Source organism: Hyla sarda, chromosome 4 (genome assembly GCF_029499605.1).
Source record: "Hyla sarda isolate aHylSar1 chromosome 4, aHylSar1.hap1, whole genome shotgun sequence".
Classification (NCBI taxonomy): domain Eukaryota; kingdom Metazoa; phylum Chordata; class Amphibia; order Anura; family Hylidae; genus Hyla; species Hyla sarda.
Window position 1 is genome coordinate 46,959,851 of NC_079192.1, and position 18,868 is coordinate 46,978,718.

An 18,868-nucleotide genomic window follows, 5' to 3' on the forward strand; every position below is an offset into this window, starting at 1 on the left:
GAGGTGGTCGGAACACTGAAGATGAAATGCCGCTGATGACTTACCATGCGTGCGCGTCCTCCTCACTGCTCCGCTCTTCTATGGGCGCACGCACGGGATGTCAGTGACATCCCTGCGTGTGCTACCTCCCGGCAGCCCCTGCATTTTTAAAGTTAACATGGGACCACAGAGAGGTAACCGGGGCATCCTTGTGTCCTGAAAAGATTTTTCGGGACACAGGGATGTCCTGAATGTGACAGGGGCCCCCTGTGGGCACAGGGCATGGGGCCTGGAGCAGGTGCTCCATGAGTGCTAATGATGATCCGGCCCTGTTCCTGGTTGTGTCGTTTTCAACCGTATTTGTGCACAGAGAATGCAAGAATACTTGAAAATTGCGCCATCACCAATGACGCACTGTTTACTTATTTGAGCTGAGTGGTCCTGATAGATATGAGACGGATAGGTATAAGAAAAATGAGGTCCAAGTTAGATACAAGTTAGATAGGATAAACAAAAAGGTGAATACAAGACTGTAAGGAGCGCATGTACTTTTGTTGAGTTATGTGGTAATGAACCTGCTTGTGACGGGAGTGAGTCACTGGTTACATTACATGAGAACTTCTGTATATGGTAAAGTACCAACACTAATGTTAGTCAAGGGTGGAGATGACAAGCAGATGCTGAGCGCTCTCCACTCTAGGACACCCTGTTCTGTGCCACATGCAGCATAATAGACCAAAGTGCTGATAACCAGCCTGGTCTACTGAGCATTAGGATGTAAACACTCTTCATGGCCGGTGTCATGCTGGCTCGATACTACCTGAGGCACTGTGAATGACTATACCCTGCATTATTAATGACCCACACGCTAATAACTCTATTCTACTGCGGGGATGTACCACTAGAAATGAGTGCTTTTTAAATAGCAATAATACATCAAAATGACTGTAGAATTCTAATCATCCAACACCTAACAGCCCAGAACTTCACCATCATGTGCTGGATGTATGAATTCCGGAGTTCCTCCTTATTTTTCAGATCTACGAGAATGCCTGTTTGCATGTTTGACAGAAGAGAAAATCCAGTGGTCTACCATTACATTGTTTTGTGCTTATTTAGTTTAGAAAAAAGAAGACTTAGGGGCGACCTAATAACTATGTATAAATATATCGGGGGGCCGTACAGTGATCTCTCCCATGATCTATTTATACCCAGGACTGTATCTATAACAAGGGAGCATCCTCTACAATTAGAAGAAAGAAGGTTTCTACACCAGCACAGACGGGGGTTCTTTACTGTAAGAGCAGTGAGACTGTGGAATTCTCTCCCGGAGGAGGTGGTCATGGGGAACTCTGTAAAAGAGTTCAAAAGGGGTCTGGATGCATTTTTGGAGAGTAATAACATTGCTGGTTATATATATTTGATTTATAGGGACAGAACGTTGATCCAGGGATTTATTCTGATGCCATATTTGGAGTCGGGAAGGAATTTTTACCTCTAGTATTTTTTGCCTTCCTCTGGATCAACTCAACTCAGTAGGGACTTATTAGGGTTATAGGTTGAACTATAGGTTATAGGTCTTTTTTCAACCTTATGAACTATGTTACTATGTTATAGACAGAAGTTTAGTTGTCTCTTTATGAGAAAGTGACCCAGATCTAATATTTCTGGTGCAATATGTTGCAAAATCTGTCTTAGGGTGCATGCACGCCCTATTTTGTGTGTCCAGGCCATATCAATTCAATCCAATGACCTGAATGGAGAAAGCAAGTGACTTAGTTCAGGTAATTTTCTGACTGTATCCAACTTTTAGCACGGATTGAAAATTGTGACCTGCTGTGGTTTTCGGTCTCAGCCAAAAGCCTGGTACTGCCAGCTGCCTCCATTCAGGTCAATGAATTGAATGGGGTATGACCAGATCCATCACACGCTTCTCCCACCAGTGGACATACACACTAACTGACTTGCGCCAAATTTACTATGAGTTTAAGACACTTTTTACATATATCTTATGACCATTGAACAGAGGGTTGTGAGGTAACCGCAATATATCTGAGCTATAGCGAGCTGCCCTTGACAAAGCCAGTGTGTGTGGTGAAACATGTTGGGGAGGTTTGTGTCTTAATATTTTAAAAACAGTGAGAAATTCTTAGTGTAGATAGGCGTGTACTGTAGATATGTCCTGTAATTACTGAGATATATAAGTATATCACATAGACAGTGTGGCAACTTCTATAACAGTTAGGCCTATATACAACACTAGATAGGGATCGCTGCTGGCATCTTAAAGGGGTACTCCTGTGGAAAACTTTTTTTTTTTTTAATCAACTGGTGCCAGAAAGTTAAACAGATTTGTAAATTACTTCTATTAAAAAATCTTAACCCTTCCAATACATTTTATGGGCTGTATACTACAGAGGAAATGCTTCTCTTTTTGGATTTCTCTGATGTCACGACCACAGTGCTCTCTGTTGACCTCTGCTGTCCATTTTTGGAACGGTCCAGAGCAGGAGAAAATCCCCTCAACAAACATATGCTGCTCTGGACAGTTCCTAAAATGGACAGCAGAGGTCAGCAGGTCAGGATTGCATTGGGTCTCAATCCTGAGATTTGCTGCAATAGTGAGTTACAGCTCTGTTAAGTGTGCGCTTCGCTCCCCCGCTGTCAAATTCGGCTCATTCCCCATAGACTCTAATGCAGAGAGTCGGACGAAGCGCCCGGATGGAAAGCGAAGAGCGCTGCCACGCACTTCACAGGGTTATCTACCGTAACTCATGATTGTAAACTCTATGGACACGCTGACATAAGTTTTTCCAAATGACAGTGATTCCTTTAAACTGTCTATCCTAAACTTACGGGCCCAGATTTATCAAACTGTGTGAGAGAAAAAATGGAGTGCTTTTCCTACAGCAACCAATCACAGCTCAGCTTTCACTTTACCAGAGCTAGTTAGCTGAGCTGTGATTGGTTGCTGTGGAAAAATCCCTCCACTTTTTCTCTCACACATTTTGATAAATCTGGGCCTGTACTCTGTCTAAGAATTAGACTGTTTTTGTAAATCTGGGTCAAATGTTTTGTTACATCTGTTGCGCCCCTGATTTCTGGCCTGTGTTGTAGAGGCTTTAAAGTAATACAGTGGTCCCTCAACATACGATGGTAATCCGTTCCAAATGGACCATCGTTTGTTGAAACCATCGTATGTTGAGGGATTCGTGCCATGTAAAGTATAGGACAGTGGTCTACAACCTGCGGACCTCCAGATGTTGCAAAACTACAACACCCAGCATGCCCGGACAGCCAACGGCTGTCCGGGCATGCTGGGTGTTGTAGTTTTGCAACATCTGGAGGTCCGCAGGTTGTAGACCACTGTTAGACGAAGTTGTATTCACCGGTCCCCGGCGCTCCGGACCGTCACCGCTCGTCACCGCTGCACCGTCCATCGCTGTCGCCGCGTCCCCGACGCTCCGGCAAGGCCTCTGCTTCCCCGGCTTCCGTGCTCTCCGTCGCCGCCATCACATTGCTACACACGCCGCTCCTATTGGATGACGGGACGGCGTGCGCAGCGACGTGATGACGACGATGGAGAGCGCCGACCATGCAGAGGATCCTGAAGAGGACGCACCGGAGCCCCGAGGACAGGTAAGTGATCATCACTGGAGCTCACGGGGCACCGTAAATGGCTGCCGGATAGCCGTTTAATGCGATGGCTCCGACATAAAAAAGCATTGTATGTTGATGCTGTCTCAACATGCGATGGCCTCTGAGAGGCCATCGCATGTTGAAATTATCGTATGTCGGGGCCATCGTAGGTCGAGGGGTCACTGTATTATCCAGATAGGGGATAAGTTTCTGATAACAGGGGGTCTGACCGCTAACATCCCCCACGAACTCCAGAATGGGCCTTATCTTTTCCTATGCATAGAACAGTGTGTCAGCATGTGCTTCATGCATTCTCTATGGGCGGGCCAGAGATACCTGAGTACATCACTATTGTATCTCCGACGCTCCCATGGACAGTACATGAAGTGCATTCTGACATGTCTTTCCATGACCAGGGAGAAACGGTGCCCCATACTGGGGATCTTGGCGTTCCCAGAAGACTAACCCCCATGATTAGAAACCAACTAATCCCTTATATTATAGCAATCTTTGCAGATGATACTAAACTCTGTAAAGCGGTAAACACTATAGAGGGCAGTGCACTGTTACAAATGGATCTGGATAGGTTGGAGGTTTGGTCTGGGAAGTGGCAGATGAGGTTCAACACTGATAAATGTAAGGTAATGCACATGGGGAGGAAAAATCCGGGCTGGGATTATGTGTTAAATGGGAGAACACTTGGGACGGCTGACATGAAAAAGGACTTGGGAGTCTTAGTTAACAGTAAATTTAGCTGTAGTCACCAGTGTCAGGCAGCTGCTGCCAAGGCAAATAAAATCATGGGGTGCATCAATAGGGGCATAGATGCCCACGACAAGGAAATAATTCTACCGCTGTACAAATCACTAGTCAGACCTCACATAGAATACTGTATACAGTACTGGGCACCAGTGTACAAGAAAGATATAGGGGAGCTGGAGAGGGTTCAAAGACGGGCAACCAGGGAAATACGGGGAATGGGAGGACTACAGTACCCAGAAAGATTATCAGAATTTGGGTTATTTAGTTTAGAAAAAAGAAGGCTTAGGGGAGACCTAATAACTATGTATAAATATATCAGGGGACAGTACAGAGATCTCTCCCATGATCTATTCATACCCAGGACCGTATCTATAACAAGGGGGCATCCTCTACATCTAGAGGAAAGAAGGTTTCTACACCAGCACAGACGGGGATTCTTTACTGTAAGAGCAGTGAGACTATGGAATTCTCTCCCTGAGGAGGTGGTCATGGTGAACTCTGTAAAAGAGTTCCAAAGGGGCTGGATGCATTTTTGGAGAATAATAACATCGCTGGTTATGTATACTAGATTTATAGGGACAGAACGTTGATCCAGGGATTTATTCTGATGCCATATTTGGAGTCGGGAAGGAATTTTTACCTTTAGTATGAGGGTTTTTTGCCTTTCTCTGGATCAGCTCAGTAGGGACTCATTAGGGTTATTGGTTGAACGTGATGGACTCTGCTCTTTTTTCAACCTTATGAACTATGTTACTATGTTTCTATCCTGCGGATAGTAAAAGTACTGGGGTACCCCTTTAAAGTGCTGTCAGAGGTTTCTTGCAGTTAATTCCCCTCTCCCTATTGAGAACACATCCACACTGGACGAGCTGGTCACATTGTAATATTTTAGTATCGGATAACATAAATCCATTACTTATCGTAATCCTAATTTACAGGCTGTACTTTGGTCCAGAGCGGCATTTGCAATTCTCCAAAGCTTCAGAGCTGAACTCTCCGAGCATTCCTTGCTGATTTCTGCAGCGAACTTGTTTTTGGTGTCCTCTTTACACCAAGTTATTTACGTTAATCTGAAAAAACGTCCTGTTCCTGTTTAAATGGGACCCTATGTATTCAGGCTTGCCAGCAGAACTGTGAATAAAGCTCCAAACTATAATACAAGCTCTAATCCAGGATTAGCACAAAATCACTAATTTAAAGCGTACCTCCAGTGATCTACTTAAAAACCTCTTATACTTGATATGCAACAAGTTTCCAATTGAGAATTCAAAAGTTGCATGCTGTATGTGCTTTGGTCTTGATATTCTCATGTAAAGCTGAAGGCTCCATTCATTTTTATATGGGCAAAGTAGAGGGAGAGGGTATTCTGGTATCAGAAAATGATATTTAAATAGAAATATCACCCCAAGATATATTACTTACTAATATAGCGTTATCACAAATTATACCTGTTTTTGCTTAATTTAAAGGGGTTATCCAGGAAAAAACTTTATATATATATTAACTGGCTCCAGAAAGTTAAACAGATTTGTAAATTACTTCTATTAAAAAATCTTAATCCTTTCAGTACTTATGAGCTTCTGAAGTTAAAAGGGTAGTCCAGTGGTGAAAAACGTATCCCCTATCCTAAGGACAATATAAGCTGCAATGCTCAATTCCACTAAGTCACTAACATGCTCTCATTTCTTTGTAGGGTTGAGTCGAGCGGCACTTCCGTTTGGACTGATGCGTCGCGAGCTGGCATGTGAAGGATATCCCATTGAACTACGGTGCCCAGGCAGTGATGTCATCATGGTGGAAAATGCAAACTATGGGCGGACAGATGACAAGATCTGCGATGCCGACCCCTTCCAGATGGAGAATGTGCAGTGTTACCTGCCCGACGCCTTCAAGATCATGTCGCAGAGGTGGGTGTTGTAAGATCATCTTCCATATGTGCCTGTACATAGATGAGATATGATCCCTCACATACTGGGGGGCACATTAAGTCACAATGGGGCGGGGGGGAATCTATCAACTTTAGTGATCAATGCCAGGCAGCTGCTGCCAAGGCTAACATAGTCACGGGATGTGACTGCTGCCAAGGCTAACATAGTTTTGCCTCTGTATAAATCATTAGTCAGACCACATATGGAATAGTGTGTCCAATTTTGGACCCCTGTATGTAAGAAGGACATGGCTGAACTGGAGAGGGTGCAGAGGAGGGGACAAGGATAATTGATGGTATAAAAGGATTACAGGACCAAGACAGGTTATCTAGCTTGGGGGTATTTAGTTTGGAGAAAAGACGTCTTAGGGGCGATCACAATGTACAAATATATGAATGGACAGTACAGAGATCTTTCTATACCATATCTTCTGCTTCTAGAGGGGATTCACCATCCTCACAGACAGGGATTCTTTACTGTAAGAGCAGTGAGACTATGGAACTCTCTGTCACATGATGTTGTGATGTCCGAGTTAAGAAACAAGTTCAAGGGGGGCCTGGATGTTTTTCAGGAAAAAATATAATATTACAGGTTATGGATACTTGATTTATAGGGATAGAATGTTGATCTAGGGATTTATTCTGATTTGCCATATTGTTATTTTTTTATATTTTTTTATTTATTTTTTGTTTGGGGGGGGGGGCGGGTTGGCATTGCAAACAAATTCCACTTGTTTTTTTTTCCTGCGTTTTTTTTTTTTTTCACTGAAAAAAATGCCAGGAAAAACGCCAGTGCAATTTGAGTGGAAATTGCATTTTTGACCCCTTTGACGTTTTTTTATAAATTTGTTGTGTACCAAAAAAATAAAAATAAAGATGCAGTAACAAAATTTTTATACATTTATAATAAAGTGTGTGTGTTTCACTTTTTTCTCTATGTTTAACTTTTTTTAGGTAGTACTACTACTCCCAGCATGGAACACACTGTTACATGATGGGAGTAGTAGTACCTGTACTAATAGACATATCACCTCGGGTGTCACTCCTGACACCCGATGCGTTCATCCATAATATAGCAGAGATGCAGAGCGGCTCTATACAACGCTCATATTTCTGCTCTGTACTCCGGCCAGTGATGTGAATAGAACATTTTCCGCCCAGAGTGGGGATTGGCCAGATGGTTGCAGCCAATCATCGCGGGAAATATGAATGAGTGATGTTCTATCCATATCACTGGCCGGCCGCAGTACAGAGCAGAGATGCAAAGCGCAGGAGAAATCTGTAGATGCAATAGATAAGACGATCGCGTCGGGTGTCAGGAGTGACACCCGCTGTGATCTGTCCTTTACTGCAGGGAGCTGTATTACCTGCATTATTAGACAGATCGCTGGGAGTGTAACTTCTGACACCTGTTGTGATCTGTGATTAATGCAGGTACTACAGCTCCCAGCATTGAGCAGAGTGTGCTCCATGTTGGGAGTAGTAGTACATGCAGTTAGGGAAAGATCACAGTGGATGTCACTCCTGACATCCGCTGTGATCCTCCTGTATAATGTATAGATGCGGCGGCCACTCTTCTATGGTCCCCTGCACTGACGTATATATACACATATTCATATTTCCCACAGAGAGTTGTGATTGGCTGGAACCATCTTGCCAATCACAGCTCTCTGTGGGAAATATGAATAGGTGTATATATACGTCAGTGCAGGGGACCATAGAAGAGCGGCCGCCGCATCTATACATTATACAGGAGGATCGCAACGGACCCCGGCGATCTGTCAGTTAGTACAGGTACTACTACTCCCATCATGGAACAGTGTATTCCATGCTGAGAGTAGTATTACTACCAAAAAAAATTCAAAAATAAAGAAAAAAAATGTGAAAAACACACACACACTACATTTTTTTTATTGTCGGCTACATTTTTAGTGCCCTACCCGCGCACATAAATTGATCCCTGTTTAAAAACTAATTAAAATATTGTTATAAAAAAGATAAATTTTGTTAAATCCAATTTTTTTCATCACTACTGTATCTTTTTTATACATTTTTTTTTAATGGTACCCAACAAAATTTTATTAAAAATGGTATCTACATGTCATATTATAATACTTTTACTCGCAATCCACTGTAAGTATTGTTATAGTTGATACAGAGAAATACATTCCTATATGCATATACATAATGCCCTTTATTAACGATATAGGAATTACTGGTTAAATTACAGGAGTACCTTCAATAATTTTGTTATGCATTGTCACATATGAACCTCGCCATTTCTCATTGGGATATGGCCAGTTTTATTTACTATTGTAATTGGCTATGTACTTATGGGAAATTGAAATTCACGAATACAAGAAATGCTTAGGTGACTTATATTATTAGAGGACAAACGAGTTACTGAACCAGATTAAGAGAATAATGATATGTTTTCTTTTTTCTTGTATATGTCTTCGGAATATGTTTTTTCTTTTTTCTGAATGTCATATTGAAAAATTATTTACAAAATATATAAATTAACAGTTATAAATAAAAAAAAATGGTATCTCCATCACGCTAAAGCCAAAAAAAGAATGAAATCCGCCTGCAAAAATGCCAAAGTTAAAACCCACATTTTTCTTGGCGTTTTTTTTAACTCTATGGGAGAAAAACGCCATGATTTCAGGGGAAAAAAAACACCATAGGCTCAACATGCAGCAATTTTGCAAAACCGCCAAGGAGCTGAAAAATGGCAAAAGGATAAAAAAACGTCAAACTGAATAACGCAAAGTGGAAAAAGAATTTAGCAATTTCTCATTGTTTTACAGCTAACATCTGGCCGCAAAGTTTTTTGGCCAAAAAAACACCATGCGGCAGAATTGGCATTTTTCTTGGTGTTTTTCCCCAAAATAAAAGTGAAATTCCAGCCTAAATGTAAGAAATCACAGCTAGAAATTTGTTCTACTACTACACTTTTTACAAAAGCGTTTACGGCTACACCGTGGTATAATTTATTTTCTCAATTAAGCCATTGCGCAAAACTTTGTGCCTAAAATAGATAAGAAAATTGCTCTACCAAAAATGATAAACTCTCCCCACTGAGATCACCAAATTGCGCCGTGTTTTGTTGTGTTATCTTGTCTATTGTAATGATTTTTTTTTCTTTTTAAAGAAAAAAAAGATTATGCTTTACATAGAAACAAAAAAAAAAGTTAAGCATCTTAGACTATAAAATAGAAATCAGTCACTCAGGACACATGAAAACTTGATACAGTCTTTCCATGTTCCAAACATTTGTATATTGCATTAGAAGAAGAAGAAAGGAAAAAGAATGTGAAGTTGTATGAAGCCCAGACAATGATGCGCTATTGTGCAGGGTTTGTGGCATCAATAGGTGTCGGGAGCCATGTAGCATCAGGGAGGTGTTGGCGCGTCAAGGTTCATGGTTTTACTCCTCTCCCATCTGGTTGGCAGAAAAAATTGAGCAAGAAAGCTGTAACTTCCACCTTGTGCTACCGCGTTTCCCTGAAAATAAGATGTAGCCATAAAATAAACCATGTCAGCAGTTCTATATATTCGCTTAATATAAGCCATACCCCCGAAAATAAGCCATGGTGGTAGGCGTGGCTTATTAAAGCTAATGAAGACGGACAGCCATTCTTGACAGGTACTGTACCGTAGGGTTGTCCTTACAGCAGCGGCGGGTCCCGTGTCCCAGCTGATCTCGGGATGGAAGCTGACGTACAGGGCAGTGTGTCCCAGCTGATCTTGGGATGGAAGCTGACGTACAGGGCAGTGTGTCCCAGCTGATCTCGGGATGGAAGCTGACGTACAGGGCAGTGTGTCCCAGCTGATCTCGGGATGGAAGCTGACGTACAGGGCAGTGTGTCCCAGCTGATCTCGGGATGGAAGCTGACGTACAGGGCAGTGTGTCCCAGCTGATCTCGGGATGGAAGCTGACGTACAGGGCAGTGTGTCCCAGCTGATCTCGGGATGGAAGCTGACGTACAGGGCAGTGTGTCCCAGCTGATCTCGGGATGGAAGCTGACGTACAGGGCAGTGTGTCCCAGCTGATCTCGGGATGGAAGCTGACGTACAGGGCAGTGTGTCCCAGCTGGTCTCGGGATGGAAGCTGACGTACAGGGCAGTGTGTCCCAGCTGATCTCGGGATGGAAGCTGACGTACAGGGCAGTGTGTCCCAGCTGATCTCGGGATGGAAGCTGACATACAGGGCAGTGTGTCCCAGCTGATCTCGGGATGGAAGCTGACGTACAGGGCAGTGTGTCCCAGCTGGTCTCGGGATGGAAGCTGACGTACAGGGCAGTGTGTCCCAGCTGGTCTCGGGATGGAAGCTGACGTACAGGGCAGTGTGTCCCAGCTGATCTCGGGATGGAAGCTGACGTACAGGGCAGTGTGTCCCAGCTGATCTCGGGATGGAAGCTGACGTACAGGGCAGTGTGTCCCAGCTGATCTCGGGATGGAAGCTGACGTACAGGGCAGTGTGTCCCAGCTGATCTCGGGATGGAAGCTGACGTACAGGGCAGTGTGTCCAAGCTGATCTCGGGATGGAAGCTGACGTACAGGGCAGTGTGTCCCAGCTGATCTCGGGATGGAAGCTGACGTACAGGGCAGTGTGTCCCAGCTGATCTCGGGATGGAAGCTGACGTACAGGGCAGTGTGTCCAAGCTGATCTCGGGATGGAAGCTGACGTACAGGGCAGTGTGTCCCAGCTGGTCTCGGGATGGAAGCTGACGTACAGGGCAGTGTGTCCCAGCTGATCTCGGGATGGAAGCTGACATACAGGGCAGTGTGTCCCAGCTGATCTCGGGATGGAAGCTGACATACAGGGCAGTGTGTCCCAGCTGACCAGAGGGACGTGACTTCTGTGCAGCGTTGGGTCCCAGGACGGCAGCTGATATGCAGGGCATCATGCATGCATAAGACGTCCCCTGAAAATAAGCCATGGTGAGTTTTTTTTAAAATTTTTTTTATATAAGACAGTGTCTTATATTCAGGAAACACGGTACATATCCCCCCCCCCCCTCCTCCCAGGAAATAAATGCACTTTTGACATCTGTCCTGCAGCCTCTTAAGTCCCTGCAAATAAAATCTTTCCGACTGCTTGTGTAACCCCTTATTTACAGCATTAGTTGCCTCGGAAACACTCCCAAATTGCTGTCCTTTTTGGTATTTTTTTAGATTAGGGAACAGATGATAGTAAAAAGGGGCCAGGTGGGGTGAATAGGGTAGATGGGGTTTCACTTGAAACCCTTAGGATATGTTCACACTGAAAAATATCCGCACTTAATTCTGCAGGAATATTCCACACGGTCATTCCCCTGCAGCAGAGTCTCATTGATTTCATTGGAATTCTGTTGCATTGTGCACACACCCATTTCCGGCGTCCGCAGAAAGAATAGACTTTCTGTAGATTTTGCTCAGAAATGCATTGCTGTCTATAAGCGGGACATTTCCAAGCAGTCCTAGCGCCCGCCGGAACATTCCAATTTGCGGAATGCCTGCACTGGTGGAAATTCCACAGATTATCGGCCGTGTGAACTTGGCATATAGAGGCCAGTTCTGCATTGTTTCTTCTGCAGTGTGTAAAAAAGCATTGTCATGCAACAGGATGACACCTTTGGAGAGCTTCAAACATTTTTCCTTAATGTTTTGCCTCAACTTCAACAATAAAGCACAGTAATATGTTTCATTGATGGTTGAACCCTATTGGAGGATGTCCACCAGCAGAACAACCTTCTTATCCCCAAAAACAGTTGCCATTTGCTTCTGCACTCACCTTTGCACACAGAACTTCTTTGGCCTGAGGAAGCCACTGCACCGCCATTCTTTGCATTGTTCCTTTGTCTCAGGATTATAACAGTAGATCCATGTCTCATCTTCAGTTACCAGTTTGTTCAGGAATGCAAAATGTTCCCAAACAGCCACTGATATTGTGGTGTTCAAGTACCAGAGTGCGTCCTGTCAGGTAAACATTGCTTCAGGTGCCTGCAATAGTCCCTACTGCTCAGGTGATGCTTTGATATTCATTGTAGTCTTTGTCTGTTAATTTATATTGTTTTGTACTGTACCTGTCAAGGATATTTGTTAGGAGGCATGATGCAGAGTACCCATGTGACCCTGATTGCCCAATGGGAGGCCCCCTAGTTAGGCCATATATAGTGCAGGGGGGAGCTATTCAGTGTAGAATGTGAAGAGTTAGTTGTTGGAGTGTGCAAAGCTCAGCGTGAGCTGCAGTGTGGAAAAGAGACAGCAGGAGAGATTGTGAGGGGATTCAAGGGAAGCCTAAAGTAAATCTTCAAGCAAGCGACCACGCCAGTCTGCAAATGTTCCCCCCACCTAGGAAGAGTCGGAAATCCCTAATTGTGAGCACAATACCTGGTGAGATGACAGGCCACACAGTAATAGCCCATACCATGGCGGTGTAGCGTTAATTGGACACTATCAGAACCCTAGTCAATGTGGAAGGCCTCAGCCTTAAGCCTAAAGTCTCAAGACTGCAACAAGTAAAGCCAAGTGGATGTAAAATACTACAAGTCACAGCAAGTCTACAGGGCTCCCAAGGGTTACTCTGCATCTCCTCTACTCTAATCTTTGAGGATTGTAACATCTACTCCGGCCTCAGTAAAGACAGTTATCCATAACCTGGCATCGGTGTATGTATTATCCCGTGCCTGGCCCAGGAGAAGCTGTCCTATCCTCGGACCGTGTAGATTAACATGCCCTTGCATCACAAAGGTATACATCTCACCACCCCGAGTCATGTACCATACCACAGTCTGTCTAATTCCCTGTGGCTGCCACAATATCTCCTCACGTCTCCTCTCTCGTCCTTGTTTGGTTTGGGATACATTTTGCTGCAAGGTTTCTAATTTCCAAGGAGTCGTGGATAATGGCACCAACTCTCTCGAGTAATATTCTCATATTTGAAGCAATACTTTTGGCTGACATTTGGCAGTCCTCCATGCTCATGTCAGGCACGGAGACAGACACAGGCCTTCCATTGGGTTTCTCCCTCTCAACACCAAAATGGCCAGTTTTATAATTGATAACCTTAGATTTGGCTGTTTCCTCACCCAAAGTTTGTGACATTTCGTCATGGATCTGCTTCGCACCTTGACTATGGTCCTATGTTCTTCCACATTGAACTTCTGGAAGTGCTGCCATGTTCACTTTCGACCGGAAAAATAAACATAAGTTAAAATCATAGGCAGTTGATATTTGCACCAATGAATATAGACAAATTGCTATATTCTCTATAGCGCGATACTCAATCAGCATCCCCTCTTAGACCCCGGAAGAATAGAATAGAGTCCAATGCTACGCATTATGGCTACTCTTTCCTGACACAAGGTATGGAACCCGGAGAAGACTTTATTTGAAAATGGATGTCGCTTGGCACAGCTCCACCATACTGTACATGCACCATTCTGTCTATGTCACAGTTCGAAGAGGTCTCCAGCATGAGAGGATGAAGCTACATAGTCGTATTGGGTACCTATACCATCTTAAAATGATTCTCTTGTGTGGCACAAAGTCTTACCCTCTTTAGAATTGTACAGTCGCCGGGGATTTTTGTATCTGCTTTGAGCTTTAGAAACCATTGGATGTGGGGAAATCATGTGCTTTCTACAAATATGGCCCTTCTAACAAGCCTCCATGATATAATAGCAATCTGCCATTTGTCACCTTGAAGGGCGCTGTTTGGTGTGAACAATACCACGGCTGATGTATAATTTACATAGGCGGATAATTCCTTGCAAATAGCTTGTGTGTGCAGTTACTTGAAAATTGCTTGGAATTCCTACAATAAGCCTGTAACTAGATCCGATCTGCAGCCCCATATCAGTGTCTCGCTGCTGACTGTTGCTCCTTTATGGCAAGCTTAGAGACCTACTCAGCACAGGGGGGTGTAGCGGAGAGCGTTTTCCTCTACAATATAAATCACCGGCAAATAACAGCTCTGGAGTTGTCCTCTTGTGTCAAGATGCAATAAATGATACGTTACTGGGAAAGATGGGTGACGACCAATAAGGCCGACATAACAGCTCCCGCAAAGGTTGTCATCCAGCTTTCTAGAGCACACATTGAGAAATTTACCCAGCAATGCACAGGGAGGAGTCTGTAAGCGCCGTCTGTCAAGCAGATATTACCAGGAAAAAAGAAATAACAACTACCGCAATGTAAAAAAATAACTTTTTTTTTTTTTTTACAATTTTTTCAAACAAAAAGCCTAAGGCTGGGTTCACATCACGTTTTTGCCATACTGTTTTCAATCCGTTTTTCTAAAGATAACCGTATGGCAAAAAACGGATGGAACAGTATGGTAAAAAAGAAAATCGTATGCGTTTTTAAACAGGATACTGTTTTTAAAAGTGCATACAGTTCCGTCAATTTTTATAGAAAAAAAAAACCCATACGTTTTGGAAAATTTTGTCCATTTTTAATGGGAGGGGTCTTGGGTGGGGACTTTAGGATTCAAATGCGAAAGTGCAAGGTAAAAACGTATACGTTTTTCCTGTATGGAACCATATACATGTGCGTTTCCTATTGATGTCCATGTTAAAAAAAAACGTATGCGGTTGCAGTACGTTTTTTAAACGAGTCAAAACCATGGTTGACCACGATTTTTTCTCCAGTTTAAAAACCGTACAGCAACCGCAAACTTTTTTTTAACATGGACGTCAATGGGAAATGCACATGTATACGGTTCCATACGGGAAAAACGTATACGTTTTTACTTTGCACATGCGCATTTGAATCCTAAAGTCCCCACCCAAGACCCCTCCCATTAAAAATGGACAAAATTTTCAAAAACGTATGGGTTTTTTTTTCTATAAAAACTGATGGAACTGTATGCACTTTTAAAAACAGTATACTGTTTAAAAACGCATACGGTTTACTTTTTCCCCATACTGTTCCATCTGTTTTTTTGCCATACGGTTTTCTTTAGAAAAACGGATTGAAAACAGTATGGCAAAAACGTGATGTGAACCCAACCTAATATAGTGTATAAAACAATAATAATAAAAAAAAATGCATTGGTCAAGTAAAAAAAAAAAAAGAATGGAACAAACATCACAGTAAGGCTATGTTTACATGGTGGAATTTTCAAGCGGAATTCTGCTAAAATATATCGACTCGGATTCCACTGCAGCAGAGTCGCTTTGATTTTAATAGGATTCTGCTGCACCGTGCACACAGCAGAATTTTCACTGCAGATGTTTTTGCTGCGGAAATTCCAGCTTCGGCGTCCCCAGAAACACTGAACTTGCAGATTCTACTCGGAAATACATTTCTGTGTATGGAGACGGTGCATTTCCGAGCGCTCCTGAGCATGCAAATGCACGAAATGGTCACCCAGACATTCCACGCATTTTATACCTTGGGGTTTCCAAATTGCTGCATGGCCTTTTTTTAAAAAAAATTATTAAATAGAGCATCCAGGTGTAAGTTGCAAGTCAATTGGGAATTTTGAAACACCAAACCCACTTGTTGTTTTTTACTTCCCCACTCTTTTACGTTTTTTCTTTTTTTGATCAGTCTCAGTTTTCTACAATATCAATTTGCTGAGGTTATGGCCTTTTTTTTCAGAAAAACTCACATGGGATTGTTCCCTTTAATAAAAATTCTTGATTCACATGACGAATGAATTAAAGGGGTACTCCGGCGCTTAGACATCTTATCCCATAAGATGTGCCCCGTGGTCGCCGGTAATCAGACCCGGAGCGAACATGCTTGTTACGCCGAGCACTCCGGGTCCCTGCTCCTCCCCGGAGCACTCGCGGCGTTCTTCTGTCTGCAGCGCCCCGGTCAGACCCGCTGACCGGTTGCGCTGCACTGTTACTGCCGGCTGGGATGCGATCCGCGTAGCCGGCGGGTCGCATCCCAATCGTCTCACCTGTCCCATTCCCCTGCTGTCATGTCCCGGCGCGCGCGGTCCCGCTCTCTAGGGCGCGCGCACACCGGCTCTCTAAAATTTAAACGGCCAGTGCACCACTAATTGGTGCCTGGCCCAATCAGTTGTAATCACTCCCATTCCATATAAAACCCACTTCCCCTTCCTGTCCTTGCCGGATCTTGTTTCCTTAGTGCCCTGAGAAAGCGTTTTGTGTATCCCAAACCTGTGTATCCAGACCCTTGCCGTTGCCCCTGACTATGACTCTTGCTGCCTGCCCTGACCTTCTGCTACGTCCGACCTTGCTCTTGCCTTGTCCCTGTGTACCGGGCCTGTCTCAGCTGTCAGTGGGGTTGAGTCGCTATCGGGTGGAATGAAAAAAACATATGCGGTTGCAGTACGGTTTTTAAACCGGAGACAAAATCGTGGTCAACCACGGTTTTGACTCCGGTTTAAAAACCGTACTGCAACTGCATACGTTTTTTTTTAACATGGACGTCAATGGGAAACGCAAATGTATACGGTTCCATACGGGAAAAACGTATAGGTTTTTACTTTGCACATGCGCATTTGAATCCTAAAGTCCCCGCCCAAGACCCCTCCCATTAAAAATGGACAACATTTTCAAAAACGTATGTTGTTTTTTTTCTATAAAAGCTGACGGAACTGTATGCACTTTTAAAAACAGTATACTGTTTAAAAACGCATACGGTTTACTTTTTTCTATACTGTTCCATCCGTTTTTTTGCCATACGGTTTTCTTTAGAAAATCGGATTGAAAACAGTATGACAAAAACGGGATGTGAACCCAGCCTAAACCTGAAGATTCAAAATACCCTGGTATTAAAGTGGTTAAATCTGGGTGGTAGATTATACGCCAGTGCTGGTTATTTCACTGATACTGTATGTATGATAGCTGTAGGGCTCCGCTACGACAACATGGGGGGGGGGGGGGGCAAAGGTGCTTATGCTGCATGGTAAAATCACCTGCATAAAAGATGTGATACTCTGCAAAAAACCTATAGACCAATGACTGTGGCCCTCCAGCTGTTGCAATTCTTCAACACCCAGCATGCCCGGACAGCCAGTGGCCGGGAGTTTTAGTTTTGCAACAGCTGGAGGACCGCAGTTTGGAGACCGCTGTAACATAGAATGATGAAAGGACATCACTTGTGTTTAGTTCATCTATGGCACATGTGGGGTTAAGTCAGGTAGGATTATGTGTCTCTCTCATACAGGATAATGGAGTCTCAGGGAAGTGCTGGCGGTTAGGGATTATTATTCTGTATGGGACACTGGCAAAAATAGCTTGTTGATGTGATGTTATACAGATGTTGTGCAGTGGAAAAAAAACATGTGCGCGATGCTCTGCTGTGTAGGTTGAGGTTGCTGTTATGTTCCGCAGGCTTGTACGTGGATTGTGACCATGATCACAAAATTAAAAGAGCAATGATCTGCAGGTGTCTGGTGTGGTTTGTATATGACAGTGTTTCACAACCAGGGCGCCTCCAATCCGAATTCCGGTGTCTGCAGTAATAATTAACCTGTTCAATGTTTCTGCGGATTCCGCTTGGAAATGCCTTTGCTGTCTATGGAGACTGCACATTTCGAGGCGGTCCTAGAGCCGCAGGATCATGCAGATGTGCAAAATGTCCGGCCGTTTTATCCAGGTGGACATTCCAGACATTTTTTGCTGTGTGATCATAGCCTAAGAATGAACAGAAAAAGGCCTTATATATACATTCTAATGCAGTGGTCCCCAAACTGTGGCCCTCCAGATGTTGCAAAACTACAATTCCCAGCATGCCTGGACAGCCGTTGGCTGTCCAGGCATGCTGGGAGTTGTAGTTTTGCAACATCTGGAGGGCCACAGTTTGGGGACCACTGTTCTAATGGATGATGTCAATAGTGCAATGCTCTGCAAAATGAGTATACCAGGGTTTCCCAGTCAGGGTGCCTCCAACTATTGCAAAACTACAACTCCCAGCATGCCCGGACAGCCTTCGGCTGGAGGCACCGTGGTTGGGGAACACTAGAATATAAGATAATCTCTATAAGTGAATGAAGAGAGGTGGTTTATGAACATCTGAATGGATAGCGTTAATAGTGTGTGGTAGGCCTCTGGGGTAGTGGTAGTACAGTCAGGATTTTGCTTTAGTATATCAGGGGTTAAGGTTAAACCTATAGTTCGTGATGCCAGGCTGAGGGCTAGTATGCTGAGATAATTCTCCGGCCTGTCACCGCCCTTCCCAGTAATGACAGGTGCATATGAATAATGACTGAAGGTCCACAAGGTAGTTGAACTTGAACTTGGATAAACTTTACTTAAAGGCTTGCGATACATCCAATGAACAGTAACAGTCTCATCAATACAGTCTCTATACACTTCAGCGACTGGCAGTTGTTGCGGACCTTGACTTGTTTTATGTCTCTAGATTTAGGGTTAATTGCGAAGATCCGTCCGGATTTAGGGGATAGATAAGGTCCGGTGATCTTGCAGAGTGTTTAGGGATTGATACACTCACAGTTTGGTAACAATCAGCCGTTGCCGCAAGGCTCAGGCCTAACTCACTGATGACAGCAGCGCAGATCCTTCTCTCATCAAAGCTCGGGAACAAGAGAGCGAGCTATGGCCGCCACTCCCTTATATGGGCAGGGGCAGG

The 18,868-nt window shown here is 43.9% G+C and overlaps 1 protein-coding gene across 2 annotated transcripts in view; it reads left to right on the forward strand.

Annotated features, from left to right (window-relative positions):
- ADGRL1 (adhesion G protein-coupled receptor L1) overlaps nt 1-18,868 on the forward strand; it is a 391,958-nt gene that overhangs the window by 261,280 nt on the left and 111,810 nt on the right. For both annotated transcript variants that reach the window (XM_056570743.1, XM_056570744.1), the window contains exon 3: nt 6,074-6,287. In XM_056570743.1, coding sequence (XP_056426718.1) covers nt 6,074-6,287 — 214 coding nt within the window. The remainder of the gene's footprint in view (nt 1-6,073; nt 6,288-18,868) is intronic.